Source organism: Chrysochloris asiatica, unplaced genomic scaffold, assembly GCF_000296735.1.
Source record: "Chrysochloris asiatica unplaced genomic scaffold, ChrAsi1.0 scaffold00163, whole genome shotgun sequence".
In the NCBI taxonomy this organism is placed as follows: domain Eukaryota; kingdom Metazoa; phylum Chordata; class Mammalia; order Afrosoricida; family Chrysochloridae; genus Chrysochloris; species Chrysochloris asiatica.
Window position 1 is genome coordinate 1,555,382 of NW_006408681.1, and position 21,701 is coordinate 1,577,082.

The 21,701-nt window shown below is 42.8% G+C and overlaps 1 protein-coding gene across 1 annotated transcript in view; it reads right to left on the reverse strand.

Moving 5' to 3' along the window:
• FAT3 (FAT atypical cadherin 3) overlaps positions 1-21,701 on the reverse strand; it is a 740,800-nt gene that overhangs the window by 51,097 nt on the left and 668,002 nt on the right. The window contains exons 18-19 of the mRNA XM_006871207.1: positions 18,539-19,337; positions 1,632-1,766 (exon numbers count right to left, since the gene is read on the reverse strand). Of these exons, the coding sequence (XP_006871269.1) occupies positions 1,632-1,766; positions 18,539-19,337 (934 nt within the window). The remainder of the gene's footprint in view (positions 1-1,631; positions 1,767-18,538; positions 19,338-21,701) is intronic.

A 21,701-nucleotide genomic window follows, 5' to 3' on the forward strand; every position in this document is an offset into this window, starting at 1 on the left:
GCTAGAATCCTACTGCTTAGCAAAGGGCCTTGCACACAGGAGGGGGCTTCAAAAAATTCATAGAAAAATTCCACTACTTTTTAATTCCAGTTTTCCATGAACTTTTTGAAGCCACCGCATACTAGGCACAATAAATTTTCAAGACCACCCAAAATACTATTATTATTATCATCACTCAATAAGTATTTCTTGGATCCCAAAATTGGCCTGTATTTTCAGTACACCACATAACAGGTACCAAAAGTAAATAATATTTTAAAGGAAGGAAGTGACAGGGAAGACATGAATGAAATGAAGCATTGAAATCAGAATTGGATGACTGTTTGGATTGAAATCATACAAACACTAGTATGACAACCCCACCTCTCCTGCCGTTTCTTTTTTAAGGCTCAGAGGTGAGCATCTCTTCTTTATGAAAGCACAGGTAATTATACATTTCTGGTGTGGCGCTGTGGATCAGCACACCAGAGAACCACAAGGTCTGAGAACCACAAGGACAGCAGTTCAAACCCACCAGCTGCTCCTTGGAAACTCTGTACAGGGTCGCTATGAGTGGCACTTAACAACAACAGTGGAGAATTTGCGCTGGACTGCAAAGTCAATTTGAACTGCAAGGTTGGCGGTTCAAGCTTACCAACTGCTCCTCGGAAATCATACACAGGGATGTAATGGCTCAGAACTAACTCCACGGCACTTAACAACAAAACAGTGGAGAATCTGTGCTTAATTGATCCTCTAGGCTGGGCTTGTTCTATTAAATGTTAACAGAATTGGCTCAGCTAGACTTTCTGTTGATCTCTGTTTTGTGACGATTGTTATTGTTGTTAAGTGCCATTGAGTCGGTTTTGACTCAGAGCGAACCTGCATAGGGTTTCTGAGGAGTAGCTGGTGGGTTTGTACTGCCGACCTTGTGCTTATCTTACAGCATCACATCGGGACGATGGATTTGTACAAATTTCTAAACATCAAAGCCTGTGCCACAGATAGCTTGACTCCTCTGCCCAGCAGTCCATTTTCCATAGTTTTACACCCTTAACGGAGTCCTGGTGTGGCGCTGTGGGTTCATGCGCCAGACTGCAAAGCCATTTGAACTACAAGGTCAGTAGTTCAAGCTCACCAGCTACTCCTCAGAAACCCTATACAGGGTTGCTATGGGTCGGAACCGACTCAATGACACTTAACAACAACAACAACAACAGCAACATACTCTTAACATCCAAGAGGACTCCTGCTGTGGTTCTATAGGATTAGCACTGGACTGTGACCCACAAGGTCGGCAGTTCAAACCCACCAACTACTCCTTGGAAACCCTATACGGGTTACTGTAAGTGGGAACCAACTTGATGACACTTAACAACAACAACATTCAAGAGACATGATTAAAAACACACATGTGTTCTCCCCATTATGCATGGAGTCCACAATCACTATACAGCTATGTTGTTGTTAAGTGCCATCAAGTTGGATAGCTGTGATAAATTCTAATCAATTTGAGGGTGGAAGTTATCTGTGGAGCATCCTGAAGGAAACTTGTACAAAGACAGAAACATCTCCTGAAAGTTCAATTTACCCAAGAGCACATGCTGCAGAAATACACAATTCACCCCTCATCATTTTACCCCACTCTGCACCTGAGCACTCTCCAAGCTTTCCTGGTGGACACTGGCAGAGGAATGGTCTCCTGCTGGCTTCATAACCAACACACTGCATATCCCCTGGGCACGGCTTCTCCACACAAGGATCGTTGGACCCTGGGCACAGTCCTCCTGTGATAAAGGGAAAACATGAATGATCAGTACACAAAGGGAATCACCCCACACTCCAGGGAACACAGGGATGGTTCAAGAGCTGGGTACTCCAGCATCTGCACTGGATATCAAAGAAGTTGCCTGGAAGCAGGAGCACCTGAATGAGCTTTAACAGGTACATTGTTATTTAGTGACTTTGAGTTGGTACCAACTGGTAGCAACCCTATATAGGTTGTGTAGAGTTTCCGAGCGGTGGCTGGTGGGTTTGAATTGCTGACACTGCAGTCAGAAGTCCAGTGCTTATCCTACAGTGCCATGCCAGGACTCCATGAGCACCTGTCAAAGTCCCTACCTCCACCACCACCAGCTGCTGGTGAGCTGATTCCAACTAATGGAGACCACGTGTGTATCAGAGTAGAACTGTATTTCATAGGGTTTTCAATGGCTGTTCTTTCAGAAGTAGATTACTAAAAGTTCATTGCCAGACAGAAGTAGGTTAGGTTCGGAGTAAATACAACTCCTCATTTTAGGCTAATGTATGCTGGTATAGTGCTGCAGGATAATGCACTGGACCACAAGGTCAGTCTGAATCACAAGATCGATGGTTCAAACTCACCAACTGCTCCTTGGAAACCGTATACAGGGTTGCTTAACAGTAACAACAACTATACTAATTATGGGACTGGACCAATTTCTGCTTGTGAAAAAGAGCATAGTGCTAGGGCTCTGGTAATATTTATTGGGATGGACTCCTGTACATCGGTAGATAGACATTTGCATGTATCCCATCAGTTTGTTGTTATTGTTAAGTGCCATTGAGTTAGTTCTGATTCATAGCAATCCCATATAGCATTTCCCAGAAGCGGCTAGTGAGTTTGAACTGCCAACCTTGTGGTTCAAACTCACCTTGTGGTCCAGTGCTTATCGTATAGTACTACACCAGGAGAGAAGCTCTGGTAGCATAATGCTTATGAGTCTGGCTGCTAACTCAGCAGTTTGAAACTACCAGCTGCTCCTCGGGAGAAAGAAGAGGCTTTCTGCTCCCGTAAAGATTTACAGCCTCAGAAACTCGACACAGGGTTTCTATGGGTTGGAACCGACTCCATGGCACACTATCACCACTATCATGAGTTTAGATTTCTTCTATATGCCCTTTGTGCCCCTTGTATTCTGAAAAACTTGAGGCAGATTTTTGAAACATGTTACCTGTTGATTTCAGAGTGGGGAGGTGAAGAAATGTATGACAAATTCTAGTGAATGCACAACTCATATTTGTTTCCTACTCTCTTGTGCTCTGTGTTATTTTATGATTGGTTGTAAACATCCCCTAACAGTTATCAAAAACAGTAGCACTATCCTTGGCAAAAGGAGGCTTCCTTTCTACCTGCATGGCTCACAGCACAGCAAGATGAAAGGTTAATCCCTCAGAAAAAAATCCTAGAAACAAGATGAACTGATTAAGGCCGAATTCAGTCTCTAAGTGAATTATTTCGGAACTATGGAGTCAGGGAATATGGCTCCATTGAAGGAAGCACACTTTTCAAAGGTCCTGGAAGTTTCAAAAATAATCAGGTCATTTTCAACATAGTGAGAGTTGGAAGTAGTAAAATGAGTGTAACAAAGAAGACACAGGTTTAAAATAACTCATCAGTGAGCCAGTAATTTCCTTAAATGGGTTGTTGTTGTTGTTGTGTGCCATGGAGTCAGTTCAGACCCAGTGGCCTGGTATGACACAGTAGAACTGTCCCATAGGGTTTCCTAGGCTGTAATCCTTATGGGAGCAGACCACCGGGTCCTTTCTCCCTTGGTGTGGCTGATGGGCTTGAACTGAGCTAGCAGTTGAACATTTAATTAGTGAGCCACTAGGGAGTCTTCTAAATGGGATGGCAGTGTCCTCAAATAGTGTCTCTTCTGGTGATCCAAGCTCATGTGAGACATCATCAGCTTCATCCCTCAGAAGATCTGGCCCACAATCATAGTCTTCTCCTCTTTCACCACTAAGTATAATGCCCAATCATACACTTATTTCTTTGTCCAAGAGAAAGCAGACATTTACTGTTGACTGCATATTAACATTTTAAGAACTGTAATCCTTGAGAGGAGCTATAGAAATAGCACCAGTAAACTCAGAATATATAAATCCTATTTTCCACTGGTTTACAACTCAGCCATAAAGGACATTCTTGGCATTGATCCAGTTTACAAAGCCTCAGAAGATGAAGGGATTTTTTTAACTGAAAATTTAAAGTGATCTCTACAAATGGTTCTAAAAGATAATAAGTGCCTCCAAATCCATCTTCCTCATTTCTTCTCAAGAAACCATTAATAGTGTCACGTATGGAACTTAAAGCAGCTGTATGACCATCTCATGACCTCTTTCAAGAGGCTTTTGATAACCAGTTTGAAAGAACAGTTGGTGCATTCATTCAAGGAATAATTGTTTAGTGCTAACTAGGCAATAAGTCTGGGCATATAGAGAAATGACCCTTCTTCTCCATCTCACTCAAGGGATCCCCATGTGTGTGGAACAGAATTGCTCCGTAAGGATTTCAAGGCTATCACCTTTGCAAAGCAGACTGCTGGGGCTGTCTTCAGAGAAGTCCTTGTTGGATCTGAACCTCCAACCTTTCAGTTAGCCGACTACTGCTTAACCATTTACACTTCACTATGAATTAAAATTGGCTGGATGGCAACTAACAACAACTCTTTCTCTGGAAGACATGGCAAGAAAACACAAGGTCACAATGAAATAAGATCATTGTTTTGTGGGCGATGTTGTTGTTAGGTGCTATCCAGTTGATTTGACTCATAATAACCCCATGTGACAGTGCGGAATTGCTCCATAGGGTTTTCTTGACTGTTATCTTTATGGAGTCTTGCTGTGGCACAGTTGGATTCATACTGAACTGGTAACCTCAAGGTTGGTGGTTCAAACCCCCTAGCTGCTCCTCAGAAACCCTATGAGTGGGAACTGACTTGACGGCACTTAACAACAACACCTTTATGGAAGCAGATCACCGGGTCTTTCGTCTGTGGAGCTGCTGGGTAGGTTAAATGCTGAGCTATTAACCCACTGATCCACCATGGCTCTTAGATAAGTCAATGGAAGTACCAGAGAAGGAGCAATTCTGTTTTCAGGGAGAATGTCACAAGTCTTCATGGAAGAAGAAAGTTATTTCAACTCAGGTTTGAGAGCTGTTGAGTATATGAACGAACCAGGTTGTTGTGTGCCGTTGAGTCGGTTCTGACTCGGGGTGACTGTAGGGTTTTCAAGAGCAGTGGAGGGTTTGAACTGCTGACCACTCTAGTGCTTATCCTACAGCTTCACCACATACGTCTTGATTGTTTATACACAGTATGTCCACAACTCTACCATCCCACTCTCAGCTCTCTGTGTGTTTGGCTTCCTTTTAATTTCTGATGGCTTGCAAACCTAGGTGATGACAAGGTAAACCCACTGCCATAGAGTCAGTTCTAACTCACAGTGATCCTCTAGGACAGAGTAGAGCTGCTCCATAGGGTTTCTGAGACTGTAAATCTTTAGGGAAGCAGACTGCCTTATCTTTCTACCATAGAATGGCTGATGGGTTCAAACCACTAGCCTTCCAGTTAGCAGCCTGACACTTAGTCCACTGCGCCACCAAGGTTCCTTGATGACAAGAAAGACACTAAAACATGCAAACTAACCCCAATGCTCATTTCTGCCACATGGAGGTGGCAATGTGTACCAATGAATCACAAAATGCATCCTATAAAACTGATGACATACCTAGATGATGTGGGCACCACCTTCTAATTAGACACGGAAACAGTAATTCATGTATTTATCAAGTCTGTTACTTTCCATTCTACGAACATACCTTTTCCTACTTTAACCAGCCTAAGGTTAAATTTCTACATGTCTGAACTAAAGCTAGATATATACTACATTCATAGTCTAGTCTACTCCAATATAATGTTTGAATTGATAAGAAGCCTTTTATTATCAAAAATCCTGTTTCAAAACCACTGTTTCAAAGGGGCAATGGGGCTAGATAATTTCAGACCCATGATGGAAAAACTAGTTTTCATTTAGGAATTATGACATTTCTTTTCAAGAAAAAGAGCTATAACAAAAGGTAAATGCATATTTCAGAATAAATCAAACATTTGAGTACTTCTTTTATTCAAAGCAACCCTGGTGGTGCAGTGGTTAAGAGCTCAGTTGCTAATTGAAAAGGTCAATGGTTTGAACCCACTAGCTGCTTTGTGGGAGAAGGGTAGAGATGGAGCATTATGCTCTGTCGAGAACTATTTACATGGGAGCAAAGTGATAATGGTAGCTTGAAAGATTAGACAGGAACCTTAGGGGGCAATGAGTTTACGTTACTGGAAGAAGGAAAACTCAAAAACAAAGAAATAAATAACGAGGTTAGCATGGTTGCACAACTTGAAGAATGTAATCAATGTCACTGAATTGCATATGTGGAAAATGTTGAATTGGGATATATTTTTCTGTGTATATTCTCAACAGCAACAACAAAAGATTACAGCCTTGAAAATTCTATGGAAACTCTTGGAAACTCTTCCACATCCTAGCCTGGATGTACGGAGGAATAAACATTTGGACCCCAGATGCTGCTGTCAGCTCACTGTTCATGGCAACTCTCTTGTGGCTCAAGGAACTATGAAGGCAGATTAGAGTTTAGAGGTTACTTTAAGTGTACCTTGAGACAGGTGTGAGCATATGTACACAAGGGTACAAACCATTATATGCTCTGAGTAGAGAAAAACTTTCCAGTCACTGAACAACTGGTTTCTCAAAGCTAAATACAACCTATATTCAGTATAGGTCTCCCTCACTTTAGGAAAGTTTATTTTATGTCACTTTGATTTTATAAAATACCTAGATCCGTATCGGTTTTTTTTTTTCACTACTTGAAAGATATCTGAAGAGAACTGTTGCTTTTCAAAAAGGCGAAAAGTTAAACGCATTCAGCGTTTGTTTTGCAGTAAGCCATTAAATTGGCAGCACACACACTGGGGAGCAAGAGTAGCATCCTCAACTTCCTTTCCTGGAAATTACACTGTACATACATTATTTCGAATTTATATAAGGTGTGTATTTATTGTAGCTTTAACTATGCTATGTGTTACTTGGTATGATTTGGTGAATTTTTTGAGGGGGTCTGAGGAGGCTCAATATTTTTTCCTATATAAATTAGCTGTAATTGTTGCTGTTAAATGCTGTCGAGTTGGTTCCGACTCATAATGATCCTGTACAGGGTTTCTAAGGAGCAGCTGGTGAGTTTGAACAGCTGACGCTGGGACTTAAACCAACCTTTTAGTTGCATGCTTATTCTACAGCGCCATGCTTTTTCACTTCACACCAGGTTGGGTTAAGAAAGGTTTCCTAGACACAGTCTACTTTGGGGTAGCATGGGAAGCCTGCAGTGAGGCACTAGTGGGAAGAGCTCTACTCTTCCATGCGGTAGACCCAGGTTTGATTCACTGCCAATATGCCTCATGCACATTTACTACCTGTTAATCAGTGGTGGATAGTGTTTTGCTAGGATGCTGGACAGGTTTCAGTTGAACTTGCAGACAAAGATGGACTAGGGAAAAAGGTCTAGTGATCTAGTTCCAAGAATAAACCAATGAAAACCCTAGCATCACACGATCCATCTCTTGCTCCATTGTGTATAGGGTCACTATGAGTCTGAGGTGGGGAAGTGACTTGAGGGCAACCAACAACAACAGACCCAGTCCTAGTCTTTCCTTCTACAAACCATCAGAAGTCATTACGTCCTCTTTGAAAGAGATACTGCCAAATAGACTTACCCTTTGTGCATCAACCCTGAGCAGTGCCTTTTGGCCCTTGGCCTCAGATGTACATAGGCTTGGGACCTAGGGGCCTTTGCTGGGAAGGGAAGTCCTAAATTATCTGGCCACATAAAATCCATATGCTATAAACGGATGCTAAGGATTTAACTTGTTTTTAGAAATTACATGTTTCAGTCATTCCCATTTCAGGGAAGTGTACAGACCTATTGTTAAGAGCCACGAAGACCTCTTTTCTGGGGGGCTGAAAGCACTTCATCAGCTCCCAAGTAGCAGTTAAGCGACAACTGTGTCAACTCCTGTTTGGCTTCTGGGAGACGGTTTATCTTATTAACTATCATGAACGAATACAGACTTAATTAACTTGTGCTGTGTTGTGTGACAGCTCAGGGGGTGGGTATGTGTAGTCCTCTGTGCTCGGAGTCTCCAGACATCCATCAATTCAGTGCCATGGCAGCTATTGAGGAAGAAGGACTCCACTTTATCAAACCAACTGATGCCATTTGCCCTATGTCAGGGAAGGACAGAAAAAAACAGATGTTTTTAGCTCATGTCACAAGGCAAAGCAGGCCGAGGAAGCTCTGTTCCCAGACTACCTCTGGAAGGTGGAATAGAGTGCTGCGTGGATATGCAGACGACTTGCATTTTAGCTCTGTTTATTTATTCATTTGTCTTCTATTCAGGAGACCCAGATTCATTTCCTAGTCAATGCACCTTATATGCAGCCATCACTAGTCTGCCAGTAGAGGCATGCATGTTGTTATGATGCTGAACAAGTTTACAACAGACTAGAAAGAAACTTCTGGCAATCTATTTACAAAAAAATCCATCAATAAAAACCCTACAGGTCATGATAGTTTGATCATGGGAATAGTGCACAGTACTGGGAATTGTTTTATTTAGTTGTGTGTGGGGACATCATGAGTTAGGAGACAACTTGATGGCAGCTAAGAGCCACGACAAATTTATTCACGGTGTTGATAGCACATCACTGGACCTCTTAGGGTCTCAATTTTCTTTTCTGAAATGTGAGTAGGATTATTCTTCACAGAGCTGTGAGAATGAGTGTATATGAAGGTATCCTGGTAGTTAGTAGGTTAAGTGCCAAGCTGCTAACCTAAAGTCAGCAGTTTGAAAGATGAGGCAGTCTGTTTCCATAAAGCTGTACACCCATACAAACCCTATAAGGTCACTATGAGTTGAAACCATCTTGATGGCACTTTGGTTTTGGTTAGTATACATGAAAGTAAGTTGTAAAAAAAAAAAAAAAGTTTTATATTAAAACAAATTACTACAATGTCTCAAAACCAGAGATATTAATTTACTAGCTTAATTAGCAACAAGACAGAGACCTGAATACACATGTCATCTTTTACTAGCTTTCCTGCTTTAGTCAAATTCATGATTTATAGGTTTAGGGATGAGGTGCATGGTACGCATAAGTGAAGGCCTGGAGTTTTAATCCATGTCACAGGGCAGGAAGAGACACTATTGACCTCAGGTGGAGAGGTTCTTGTCACAAGGCCTTCCCACCAAGGGAAATGGGGCACATGATCTGGCCATTCTCTGATAGGCCAATGGATCCTCTTGAGGGTTTGGAAGGGCCTCATTACCATTCTTATGATTCTCCCATATATCTCCCTAGTATTCTTGCAGCCCCCTGGATTAAGTCTGTGTCGTCAGCCAGAACATCCATATCTAGCTGGGGTGATGATCACTGCCACTTTGAGCTGATTCCATCTCTTAATCTGTGTCCCTGACACATTACACTGAAGATCCCAATAACAGTAGGCATTCCACACCCTGAATGCCCATGCTTTGTGAAGATGCTATGTCCTGGCAAACATCATGTAAATCAATAAGCTCCCCTCTTAATTTGTAGCCTGTGAGATGTTTTAAAGTACATTATCCTGAGGTCTTAGCTTTCTGGTGGTCTCCTGTGGTTCTCCTAGAAGCAAAGGCTCATATGGTGTTTTCTTGGCTCAGTCATATTTTCTGGATGATTTTGGGCTGAGTGTAATTGCATTCAAGCAGCTGTGTGTAGGCGGAATATTTAAAGAAAAGTCCATACACTGAAAAGCTGCTACCATCACAAGGGTGGGGACCTGCAGACCTCTCCTGATGCTTTGGGACTCATGCATGCTGGAGATTTGGGCTCTACAGAGACATATTTGTTATGAATGAAAAATGGGAAACTTCTCATTTTGCAGTGAAAACCTGTTTAAGATTCAGAAACCACTGGGACTGGAGCTGTTGGTCCTCTCCTCACATAATTAGCACTAACCATCCCAGCCCAAGTGCAAACCCAATGTCAGATTTATTTATTTATTTTTCCCCTTGGAAACTCTCACCAAGGCAACGTTTTAAGTGGCTTAGTACCTCACAGAAGCTTTCATCATTTTATATTACATTGCATTTACTGGATGTGCATTATCATGGCCTTGTATCATTAGGTCCCCTTCATCTGTCCTATAGCATTGTTTCCCAAGGTTGTCCTCACTTCCTTCCCTCCAGTCTAATTAGGCTTCTTGTTGTTTTCCCAAAGCACGCTGGTATTGCTGTTTCACACTAGACTGCAGACTCCATGAGGACAGAGACAATGCCACTAGCTTTGTTCATCATTGTCTCTGCAGAACCCTGCATACGGCCTGTGCAGGGCAGCTAATGATTGATTATGACCCGTCTAGCTGCATTTCTCCATTCTGTGATATACTGTAAATCCAGCCCCTTTTCCTGTGATTATGGACCCATTATGAAGTGAGTTGCTAAGGAGTAAAGATTAAGGTGGGGCTAATGAAAATCTGTTGCATAAGACCTTTTTAAAGTGTTGAGGAGCAAAGATGTCAGCTTGAGGACTAAGGTGTGCCTGACCCAAACCATGGTATTTTCAGCAACCACAAGTGCATGCAAAAGCTTGACAGTGAATAAGGAAGACTGTAGAAGAATTGATGCTTTTGAGTTACGGTGTTGGAGGAGAATATTGAAAGTGCCATGGGCTGCCAAAAGAACCAATAGATCCATTTTGGAAGAAGTGCAGCCAGAGTGCTCCTTGGAGACCAAGATGGCCAAACTTCGTCTCTCATACTTTGGACATATTGTCAGGAGGGACCAGTCGCTGGAGAAGGATATCATGTTTGGTAAGGTGGAGGGTCAGAGAAAAAGAGGAAGAACCCTAACGAGACGGATTGGCCAAGTGGCAGCATCCATGGACTCAAGTGTGGCAACAGTAGTGAGGTTGGCCCAGGATCGGGCAGTGTTTTGTTCTGCTGTGCATAAGCTGGCTATGAGTCGGTACCAACTCGATGGCACCTAACAACAACAAGGAGTCCTGGTGTGGCGCTGTGGGCTAATGTGTTATATTGCAAAATCGTTTGAACTGCAAGGTCAGTGGTTCAAGCTCACTAGATGCTCCGTGGAATCCCTAGACATGAGTCAGAATCAATTCAATGGCACTTAGCAACAACAGCAAGGAATCCTGGTACGTCACTGTAAGACAAGCACTGGACCAGTCGCTTTGAACTACAAAATCAGTGGTTTGAACTCACCAGCTGCTCTGAGAAAATTCTATGTGGGTCTCTATGAGTCAGAACCAACTTGACAGCACTTAACAACAAGGAGTAAAGGTTATAATGGATGTAAGTATTAAATGCCTCTGGAGCTCTGGCAGCATAGTGGTTATGAATTGGGCTGCTAACTTCAAGGTCAGCATTTTGAAACTGCCAGCTGTTCCACGGGAGAAAGAGGAAGCTTTCTGCTCCCATAAAGATTTACAGCCTCAGAAATCCTGTACAGGGTCGCTATGAGTCAGAACAAACTCCACGGCACACCGCCACCACCTTAGCAGAGGGTGTGGCTGAAGCACCACCGTGACTTTCCTTTGGGGGCACGGTCTGACTCCACTCCAGTTTATAAGACTGCTTTAGAATCTTGCATCTGGTTCATGACATCGGACCTTCAATTTGAGGGACTTTGGGCTCATCACCTGACCTGATTCACCAGCTCTCATAGTCTCCTGTATCAACAGCCCATTTGGGTTACTCAACTCCTGAGACTATGTAAGTGAGAAGAATCCTCCAGACTGATCTCAGAAGTACGGATTTGCCAGTCTCCACAATTCTGTGAGCCATTCCTTTTGACAATTTTGAGTTTTGTGAAATGTTGCAGCATGTTGCAGAACCCTGAGACTTGAAGAGTGGTGATTGTTATCAAGGACTATAGAGGGGCATAACATGTCAGAAATGTCGAACATTTAAGATATCTTTAACCTCCTCCAATTCATAGGGACCAGCCTTGTGTTGATTTTTATAAAATAAATTACTCATGCAGCCTGGCATAATGAAATTATGATTATCTGCTGAGTGAATGAGCAAACCAAGAAGTGCCCAAAGCCCCTGTCCTATGTCTTTATTATTCTCTTGGCTTACAAGACATCTTCTGCCTGGCATACCAAGCTTCATTGCCTCCAATACCATTCTTGGAATTCTCCAAGTAGAGTTGATGACGTTTTCTCATATGCCTCCTCTGTGCCCTGACAATGTCTGCTACAGCTCTTTATAGCACATAGTTACAGCCAAGGAACAAGGGAATTTAGTGTATGTGGCTAGGAAAAGAGTATTCAAGGGGTCATAACAGTCATCTTTAAATATCTGGAAGGCAGCTGGAAGAGGAGGAGTAAGTTAGATAGAGTTCTGTGTGGCTCTCAAGGATAGAACCCAGTGACATTACAAGGAGGACAACTTAGGCTGACTTGTGAGGTAGTGAGCTGCTAGCACCTAGTATTCAAAAACTGGCTGAATTACTGAGTCAGGAATACAATAATTAGAATTTCTGGGTGCCTTTCAAGCTCCTTCCTAACCTATGCAGCAATAATAAGGTGGTGTTATTGTTAACTGCTCTTGGGTCTGTTTCTACTCATAGTGAGCCTGTATAAAGTTTCTGAGGAGCAGTTGGCAGGAACTGCCGACCTGTTGGTTAGCTGTCCAGTACTTATCCTACATGCCACATCAGTAAGGTGTAGCTATTGTTAGGTGCCATTGACAGTTCTGACTCACAGCGACCCTGTATAGGGTTTCTGAGGAGTGGCTGTTGGGTTTGAGTGGCTGGCCTTGTGGTTAGCAGTCCACTGCTGATCCTACAGTGCCATGCCAGGACTCTCAGTAAGGTGTGGTGGTGGTTATGTACTGTGGAGTCAGTTCTGACTCATAGCGACCCTGTATAGGGTTTCTGAGGCTGTAAATTTTAAGGTAGTAGAGAGCCTCATCTTTCTCCTGTGGAACAGCTGCTGACCTTGAGGCGAGCAGCCCAATTTGTAAGAGTATTTTGAGTAAAACCAGTTGAGTCTTAGTTTCAACCATTTACCTTTTACTAGCACTGTGACGTTGATCAAGTCAACTGTCCCCTACAAGTCTTCATTCACCCAACTTTTTTCCTTCCACATTTTATTAATTTTTGTTGTAGTTGTTAAGAATATATACTACAAACCATACACCAATTCAACAGTTTCTATATGTACAGTTTGGGTGAGTTGTGCAACACCTTTCTCCTTCCTTCTCTGTGTTGTTCCTCCCTCATTAACATGACACCATGACTCCATAAGTTCCTTTCTAGCTACTGTTGTCAGTTTGATCCCACACAGATAGTTCTGAAAAGAACATAATATCCAAGGCAGAACCTTCAGGCTGCTAACGTCACGGTCAGCAGTTCGAAACTACCAGTTGTTCCACAGGAGAAAGATGAGGCTTTCTGCTCCTGTAAAGATTTAAGCCTCCTCAGAAACCCTGTAGAGGGTCTCATGAGTCGGTATGGACTCCACAGCATATAACAACAACAACAACAAAACTAAACTATTGTTTGATTTTAAGATGACTTCAGGGAGTTTCCTCAACTTTTGAGCAAGGTTAATGATTTCTACTCTTTAGGATTATTGTGTACTAAATGCAAGCAATTACATTTAAGTACACGTGAAAATTAGCTCAGGGCCTGGTAAGGATTCAATCAATATTAGTTATGTTTGTTTCTGTTTTGATCTGTGTATTAACTGCACATTTTTCTTAGTCTCTGTGCCTTGAGGCTAATGCTCCTCAGCCTCGTGCCTCCACCAATTACCTAATTCTAGGCATCCTTTTAGAACTAGCTCAGCGATCATCTCTTCCAGTGCCTCAGTCCCGGGGGCAAATCTTTAGGTCTGCATGGTATAGTTATCAGATGTTGTTGTTGTTGGTAAGTGCCATAGAGTCGGTTCCGACCCATAGCCACCCTGTATAGGGTTTCTAAGGAGCAGCTGGTGAGCTTGAACCACTGACCTGCAGTTCAAATGGCACTGCAGTCTGGTGCATTAACCCATAGTGCCACACCAGGACTCCAGTTACCATATAGTTAGTGTTTATATATCTGTCATCTGGTTGGTTGAGGGCATGGATGTTGCTCTGCTCATCTCTGTCTAGTACAATGCTCAAATCTTATGTGTGCTCTAAGTTCCATTCTGTGCTCCATATGCATAAAAACCATGACAAAGTGAGTATCCATCCATTACCACCATAACTCTCATGAACACACTTAACTCATTGGAACTCCAGTCTCCTGAACAAATGCTTCCTTTTTGATACATGTTTGTATCAGATACTTGCAAACCAATGAAATTTTCATAATTGGATTAGCAGGACAGCCCCATAGGCTGCCCCTGGTGTCCTTTCCTCTGGCTTCCCGGACAGGGGCTGGAATGTAGCTATCATTCTTCATTTGCTTAAGGTGGCTCCATTCTTTTACTTAAAGCCAACTCACATCATCAGAACTTCTATCTCTCTAAATTCTGCTCAAACTAGTTGTTCAATGGTAGGTGGAATTTAATGAGTCCATTTGGCACTGAAACTCAAGTCTGCTTTCATTTTGTCAAAGCAATTCAGCATTTTAGTTCAAGATGCTAATGATGGTAATTGGACCCGAAAAATCTGCATGAGAAAAAGATGAGCTGGAAGTTGGGAGGAGGGTAAATTATTGAGGCCAAGTCTGTGTAAACATTACTACACAGCCCAGAATGGGCAGCTATTTCAATTTATCATGTTAATTATTCCACCAACTGGTAGGGAAGGCCATTTAATGAATCTGCTGACCTACCAGGGTAAACAGATGAGCAGTCAATATTGGCTGAATGTGTCTGGGTTTTTTTCTTTTTCATTTTTTGGTAGGGGGAGGTGTCAATTTATTGAGTTAAATTACCTCTTCTTTCCAATAAACAAGAAGATGGCTAAAAGTGTCTGATTCTTTCCTTGATAATAGTTCACTGAATTTTTATTTCAGAAGAATGTTGAGAAGAGAGCTGTTATTACTTAACAATTATATACTTAAGCAATTGTCCCCTGACTCTAGAAGAAAAGCGTTGCTATAAGGAATCCTAGTGGTACAGTGGGTTAAGCATTGGGCTACTAACTGCAAAGTCAGTGGTTCAAATCAACCAGTTCCTCCACAGGAGAAAGATGAGGCAGTCTGCTCCCATAAAAATTTATAGTCTTAGAAACCCTAAGACGCAGTTCTACTTTGTTTTATTGGGTCATTATGAGTCAAAATCAATTCAATGGCAGTCAGTTTTTGATGGGTTTCACTTCCTATGAGATTTCTCAAAGGCTAATTTCTTTTACCAGCATCAGTAGGTTCCACTTTACAACTACTGTTCATTTTGCTAAGTGTGGAGCTCAGGAATGGGTATTTCTAGCAAGCCCCATACACATTGTAGCTAGAGAGAAGCTCTGTTCTCATGGGATGCTATATAGAGAGTGATGATAGGTTTGCCAGGAAAATGGATTATTTGTATAGATGACATAGCACAGGGGTTAAGATTCACATGAAAAAAATGGGAGGTTCTAATTTTTAACATTGTGGGTAACAAAGGAAGGGCCCAAGATGAGCATTTATTGAATTAGCATACCACTCTGATAAGGTGTACATCCTTGGGAAAGGCATTCTGTTGTTATTTTATTTTTATATGTTATAATATTACATGTGGTCTGCTGAAGATGGGGCTAGGCCAGTTGATCTTTTGAGGTCATCTTACCACGAAAATTCAGCATTTTATTCTATGTTGTTGTTGTTAAGTGCCATCGAGTCAGTTTGGACTCACAGTGACCCTGTATAGGGTTTCCCAGGAGTGGCTGATGAGTTTGAACCACCAACCTTGTGGTCCAGAGCATTAACCCACAGCATCACTCCAGGAGCTTACTTATTATAGCAGTGGAAGGCAAGAAAAGGCCAAGCAGTTGGCCTGACTGTGCAAAACTCTTGTTGAGAAACTGCTCACTTTCTAAACCCAGAAGGCCTTGCCTTCTCTTGGGATATTCAAGAACAGAACCTCAGAAACTTCTGGCACTAAGGTTTCTTGAGAATAGAAAAAGTTCATAGGAACTAGAGAATAGAAATAAGTGAGGAGATCATCTTGGAATTTATTGCCTTTAAAACATTGCTTTCTATGCTGACACTAATGTCTGCCTTATGCAAAATGCATGGCAAGTTCTACAAAAATTTGTCTACGAGGAACTTGTTGTTAGCAGCTGCAGAGTCAGCTTCTGACTCATGATGACCCCACGCACAAGAGAATGAAATGCAGTCATGTGCTGTGCCAGTTCTGTGTTAGTTATGGACAGGGCCACTGTGATCCACAGAGTCTCCAGTGGCTGATTTTCAGAAGTAGATCGCCAGGCTACTTCATAGTCTGCCTTATTAGGGAAGCCCCACTGAAGTCTGTTCACCTTCACAGCAGCACACAAGTTTCACTGACAGACAAGTGGGGGCTTGAGATGCGTTGGCTAGGAATTGACGTTGGGTCTTTTCCACGGAAGGTGAGAATTCTTCTACTGAACCGCCATGTCCTCCACACAATAAAACTTAGTCCTCTAATTTCCTCTTTCAAAGAATTACTGCAAAGCCTGCCCTCATTCTGTCTCTTGATAAACTCAAACTCATCCCTCAAGACCCAGTACATAGGTGGTCTTGGTGCTGGGTCAGAAAGCTTTCAGCTGCTAACAGAAGGTTGGCAGTATGAACTCACCCAGTGTCACTGTAGAAGAAAGGCCTGGAAATTTGCTTCTGTAGTGATTATAGCCAAGAAAATCCTATGGAGCTGTTCTGCTCTGCAACATATAGGGTCACCATGAGTTGGGGGTGGACTCATGGCAGCTAGTAGCAACAATGTTATAACAAACAGGTACTTGTAAACTGACTCTTAACATCATGGACCATATCTTTTCCACTTTAGAATCTTCAGTGCCTAGGATACTGTTGTTTCTACAGATCTTTCCTGAATGAAATGAGTTCTCAGAGCACAAGGATTAATGAGCAAGTCTAGTTTCTTCTGCAAGGTGTGCTCTGTGGGGTCCTGAACCCCTGTCGGACCCTGCTGTGAATCAGTGCACTAAGGCCCTAGCAGAGCCTGGTGCATAAATCAGTTTGCCTACAAAAGCAATCTAGGTAAGGCATGGACAGCTGGCATTCATAAATTCCGCATGCTGGTGACATCTGCCAGAAGTGCGTTTCACCTAGCATGCATGCTTTGAGCTATTTTAGAGCTAATTTACATATTCAACAGGTCAGACAACATAGCCTCTGACTAGTGAAAACATAAGCAGAATTTACAAGGTACCCACAGAGTGGCTGGCACTCTTCCGGGCTGCTTGGAAACTGCCAAAATGTCTCTCGAGGGATCTGTTCTCTCTGGGGTCTTCTGATGAGCTCATTCTCCAAACTGCAACCTAGAACTTTCTACAAGGGAAGCAGTCAGGGGCTCTGCCTGTCTCCACTTAACTAAAAGGATGCTTTACAAATGGCCTCTCCTCTGGCCACAGTCCCTTGGGACCAAGGTCACATTGGCTACAAGGAATTCTAGTGCAAGTTTCTTAGCCAAGAGTAGTGAATTGGTGGAGAGCAAGGTTTGTCAGCCAATGCTGTGAGCCTGAGACTCTAAGTAGTCCTAGCCTTTGATCAACAAAGGTCAAAGTTCTAAGACTGCAACTACGTCAACAAGCATGAACCGTTTCATCTGGCCACTTGGGAGGCTTAGTCCATCTGTTGGCTGTGCTCCTGGACTGTTGACCTCTGTTTTTCACTGAAGCAGATCGAACAGCCCTTACCCTCTGCAGTGGCTTCCTGACTTGTTTCCCTGACTCTTGTCTGGCCCTTCCAATCCATTCCCTGCTGCAGACAACATGCTCTTTGTAAAAGATGGGTCTGATCCTGTTATTTCTTCAATTCCAATCAGTCAGTGGTTCCCATGGCCTGGGGATAATCTCTAAATTCTTCATCTTGGCTCACAGGCCTCATGTGACTACTGAACCAGCTGACAGGGCTTCTTGGTCATCATTTCTCCTCCCCCACTCCTTCCAGTCCCCTTCCAGTTCCTTCCAGTTCCTTGCTCATATAAGTCGTCCCCTACCTCAAACATACATTCTCCTTTACCCTCTTCAAATGTCTGTTGTTGCTGTTAGTATGAATTGTTGTCAGGTGCCCTCAAGTCAATTTAGACTCTTAGTGACCCCATGTGGCTAAGTAGAACTACTTCATAGCTGTCTGTAATGGGAGCTTGTTCCTATGGAGCCACTGGGCAGGTTTGAACTGCCAACTTCTGTGTTAACCATTGTGCGACTTGTTATTATTGTTAAGTGCCGTGGAGTTGGGCCCAACTCATAGTGACCCTGTGTAGGGTTTCCAAGTAGTGGCTGGTAAGTTTGAACCACTGACCTTATGGTTCAAACTGACCTTTCGGTCCAATGCTTATTCTACAATACTATACCAGGTGTGTTCAAATCACCAACCTTTTACTTAGTAATCGAGCTCTTAACTATTTGTACCACTGGAAGAAACAGGGCACAAAGTAGGTGGTCAACAAATATATTATTGAATGAATGAATGAATGCCTGTGTTAGAAGAGCAACCCAGTCTCCTGTTGAAATCCAGGGAGATAGGAAGGCACTGTACACTACACTCACCGTTACAGGTGCAGCGCACGTTCCTGTAGAAACGCGGGCAAACAAAGCTGATACGAGCTGTGCTGTAGGTCATGAGTGCGTGAGAATCCAGAGACAAGCCTTGCTCACAGTGCTGTTCCTGACAGTCCAGCCCCGAGCAGTTCTTCTCCAGGATGGCAGAGATGCGCATGACATTCTCCAGGTATCTGCGGGCATTGGACAGCTTCTGGATCAAGTAGGCCGGCTTGTAGAACTCACTACTATGCATCTCTACTGCAAACAGCATATCCAGCTGGTTGGTACCCACCACCGGCTGGATGCTGATGATGTGCAGGCTGTCCTGTTTCTGGGAGAGAACTGCATTACGCAGGGTACGCCGGAAGCCCAGCATGTGCAGTCCCACAAAGTCCTCAGGGGACACATTCTCGAAGCGGATGGTGACGGTGTTCTGCAGCATCTCATGCACCAGCTGTTCCACATGCACGACCACATCAATAGGCACCTGGAAGCGGCCGTCACTTACTGAGACATTCAGGACATACTTGCCACTGTCCAGGCCGCCCAGGGCAATGATTTTCCCATCATGACTGTTGACTTTAAACAAGCTTTTCTGCTCCGATTTCAAGGCATATGTGAGCACATCATACACGTCTTGGTCTGTGGCATGGATCTTCCCAATGACCCCACCAGGAAAATCATCCTCCATGGTGACAATGAAAATCTCCAAGGGGATGGCAGTGGGTTTGTGGATACTTTCCTCAATGACCCGCACACGGATGTAGGAATGAGAAACTTGCTGGGGTTTTCCTGAGTCCTTCGCCTAAAATAACCAAGAGGGGAAAGGCAAAGAACTAAGACAAAGTCATCATAATTATAAAAAAATCTCAGAAGACATTCATTCCTTGAACCACACTGACTTCCTCCTTCATTCCCTGCCACTCTTCTGCACACTGTTGAAGGTGCACATTTAAGTAGAAGGAACCTTTATCACCTTCAATTCCCATATGCACAACTTGTTATGAACAGTAAAATGTGTCAACACAATAAAGCCAGGTGGGAGGCAGATAGGAGATGAAGGAAGACAGAAGGTGCCACAAGACCCAATATGACCACAACACGCTGATCTTGTTCTAGTTTTGGACAGAAAGCACAAACAGGCCTCATAAAATGGTGTTCCCACTTGAGGAGAAAAGTTTGTTCTCTGTTGAACTCATTCCTTTTGAATGGATCACATGGAAGCACTCTGTCCTTTTAGAAAACCATATTATTGAAGTGGAAATTGCACCATATTTAAGGTTAGAACAATAAAACAGCATATCAATAGGAAACATATATGTCATCTTCCATCTTCATATAAAAATTGACAGAATCACCATTGTGTCCTGAGCACATGCCATGGATGTTGAGGAGGTAGCCAGTGATGGGGAGAGTTTCATGAGGCTGGGACCCCAGGGTGGGTGTTTGAAAATGTGGGGCCACAGTGGATCTCACAGGCCAGGTGGAGTCAGGGGTGATGAACCCTTGTATGTATAAAAGAGAGTAAGAACAGGGTCTTGAGTATCATCCAAACCTGACTTTGCATCTTGCTCTGCTAGCCACTGCATAGCTAGCCTTGAATAGTTGTTGAACGTTTCTGAGCTTAATTGTTTATATATTTGATGTGAGTAAAATAGAGGCTCTATCACAATAGAAATATGGGGGTTAAAATGTTAATGATTGTACAGTGTTTAACTTATAGAAAATACATAGAGGATGGTAGCTAATGTGAATGTGACTGCTATCTTTATTACCACCATCATTTCATCATCACATCCTATATTTGATGAACTATGTGAACCACAATGCTGAAATGTAAGGCTCATAAGGCAGGAGGTAAGATAAACAGATTTGATTGAACTTGAAATCAAACCCTGGAGGGCCTTAAAGACAGTGGTAGGTTTGACCTTGACTGATCAGAAGTTCCACAGTCAAATACCAGAGGCCAGAAAGATGCCAGAATTGGATGTAGCTGCTGGTATAAGGTGATGGAGAGAAATGGGCCACGTATGGCCTGAGAAGACTGGAAAGTGATGCCTCCTAAAGGCACCAGCATTCAAAAGCCTAAACCATCTGGCCCAGAGTTTAGTCTGCTGGTCACACGTTTAGCCTGCAGGGTACAGGGTGGCCACACATCAAAGTTTTAGTTTAGGCAACCTTTTCTGTGACGAGCTAGATAACAAATATTTTAGACTCTGCAGGTTATTTAATCTCTCAAGCAGCCTTGGACACTACCCTATGTAGGCAAGAATAGTTAATGTTATGGTCCAATGAAACTTTATTTATGAAAACAGGTTGAGGGCAGGATTTGGCCCAGGGGCTGTAGTTTGCTGGTCACTGGTTTAGGGGAATGACAGAATCCAAGTAGAGGATTAATCTTGAAGAGGTTTAGAGTAGAAATAGATGAAAATGAGTCTGAAACCAGAGGAAGCGCCCAAGAAACTCCTGTTGTCATAGCAGTATGATAATATTGGATAGAGTGGGACGTAACTGATGCAGACAGAGACCTTTTGAAGGAAGAAACACAGGACATGCTGGAAGTGTAACATGAGGGACCGGAGGGAGAACATTCTCTAAGAAGATTCCAAAGTCGGAGACAACAAATCTCTGGTCTCTAATATGCTGTATTAGAGTTTCTGTGAGAAGGCTTTAACAACAGCTCCTTGCCTGTAAGCACTTACATTGTCATATAAAATTATTTACATGGAGGGGGTGAGTGTGGAAATGGAGGAATCTGTTGACATGTTTGAAGCCTGGAATTACCAGTTTAGAAGATTTCATGGGTGGAATACTTACCAAAAGACATAATGTATACAACTAAGTGCTAGAGAAATATAAAGAATTACTATTGCTATTATTATCACCATTATTAATGAGTTTAAGTTTCTCTCTGTGAGCAATTTTGGTGTGCAATAGGGGAAAAAAGTTACTCAGTTCTAGTGATGGGACCGAAACCTTGGTCTTGGCAAAATTCATCTTTGTGAACTTTTTGGTGTTTTCTTATTTCCAGCTCCAGCCTACACCCTTTCAAGACCTGTCATCTTTGACTTTCTGTGCTATTCATTTAACATAGCACAAAGACCTTGAAGAGTTGAAATTTGGGGAGTCATCTTCTTAAGGCCATTGCCAGCTCAGCCCTTGGTTCATG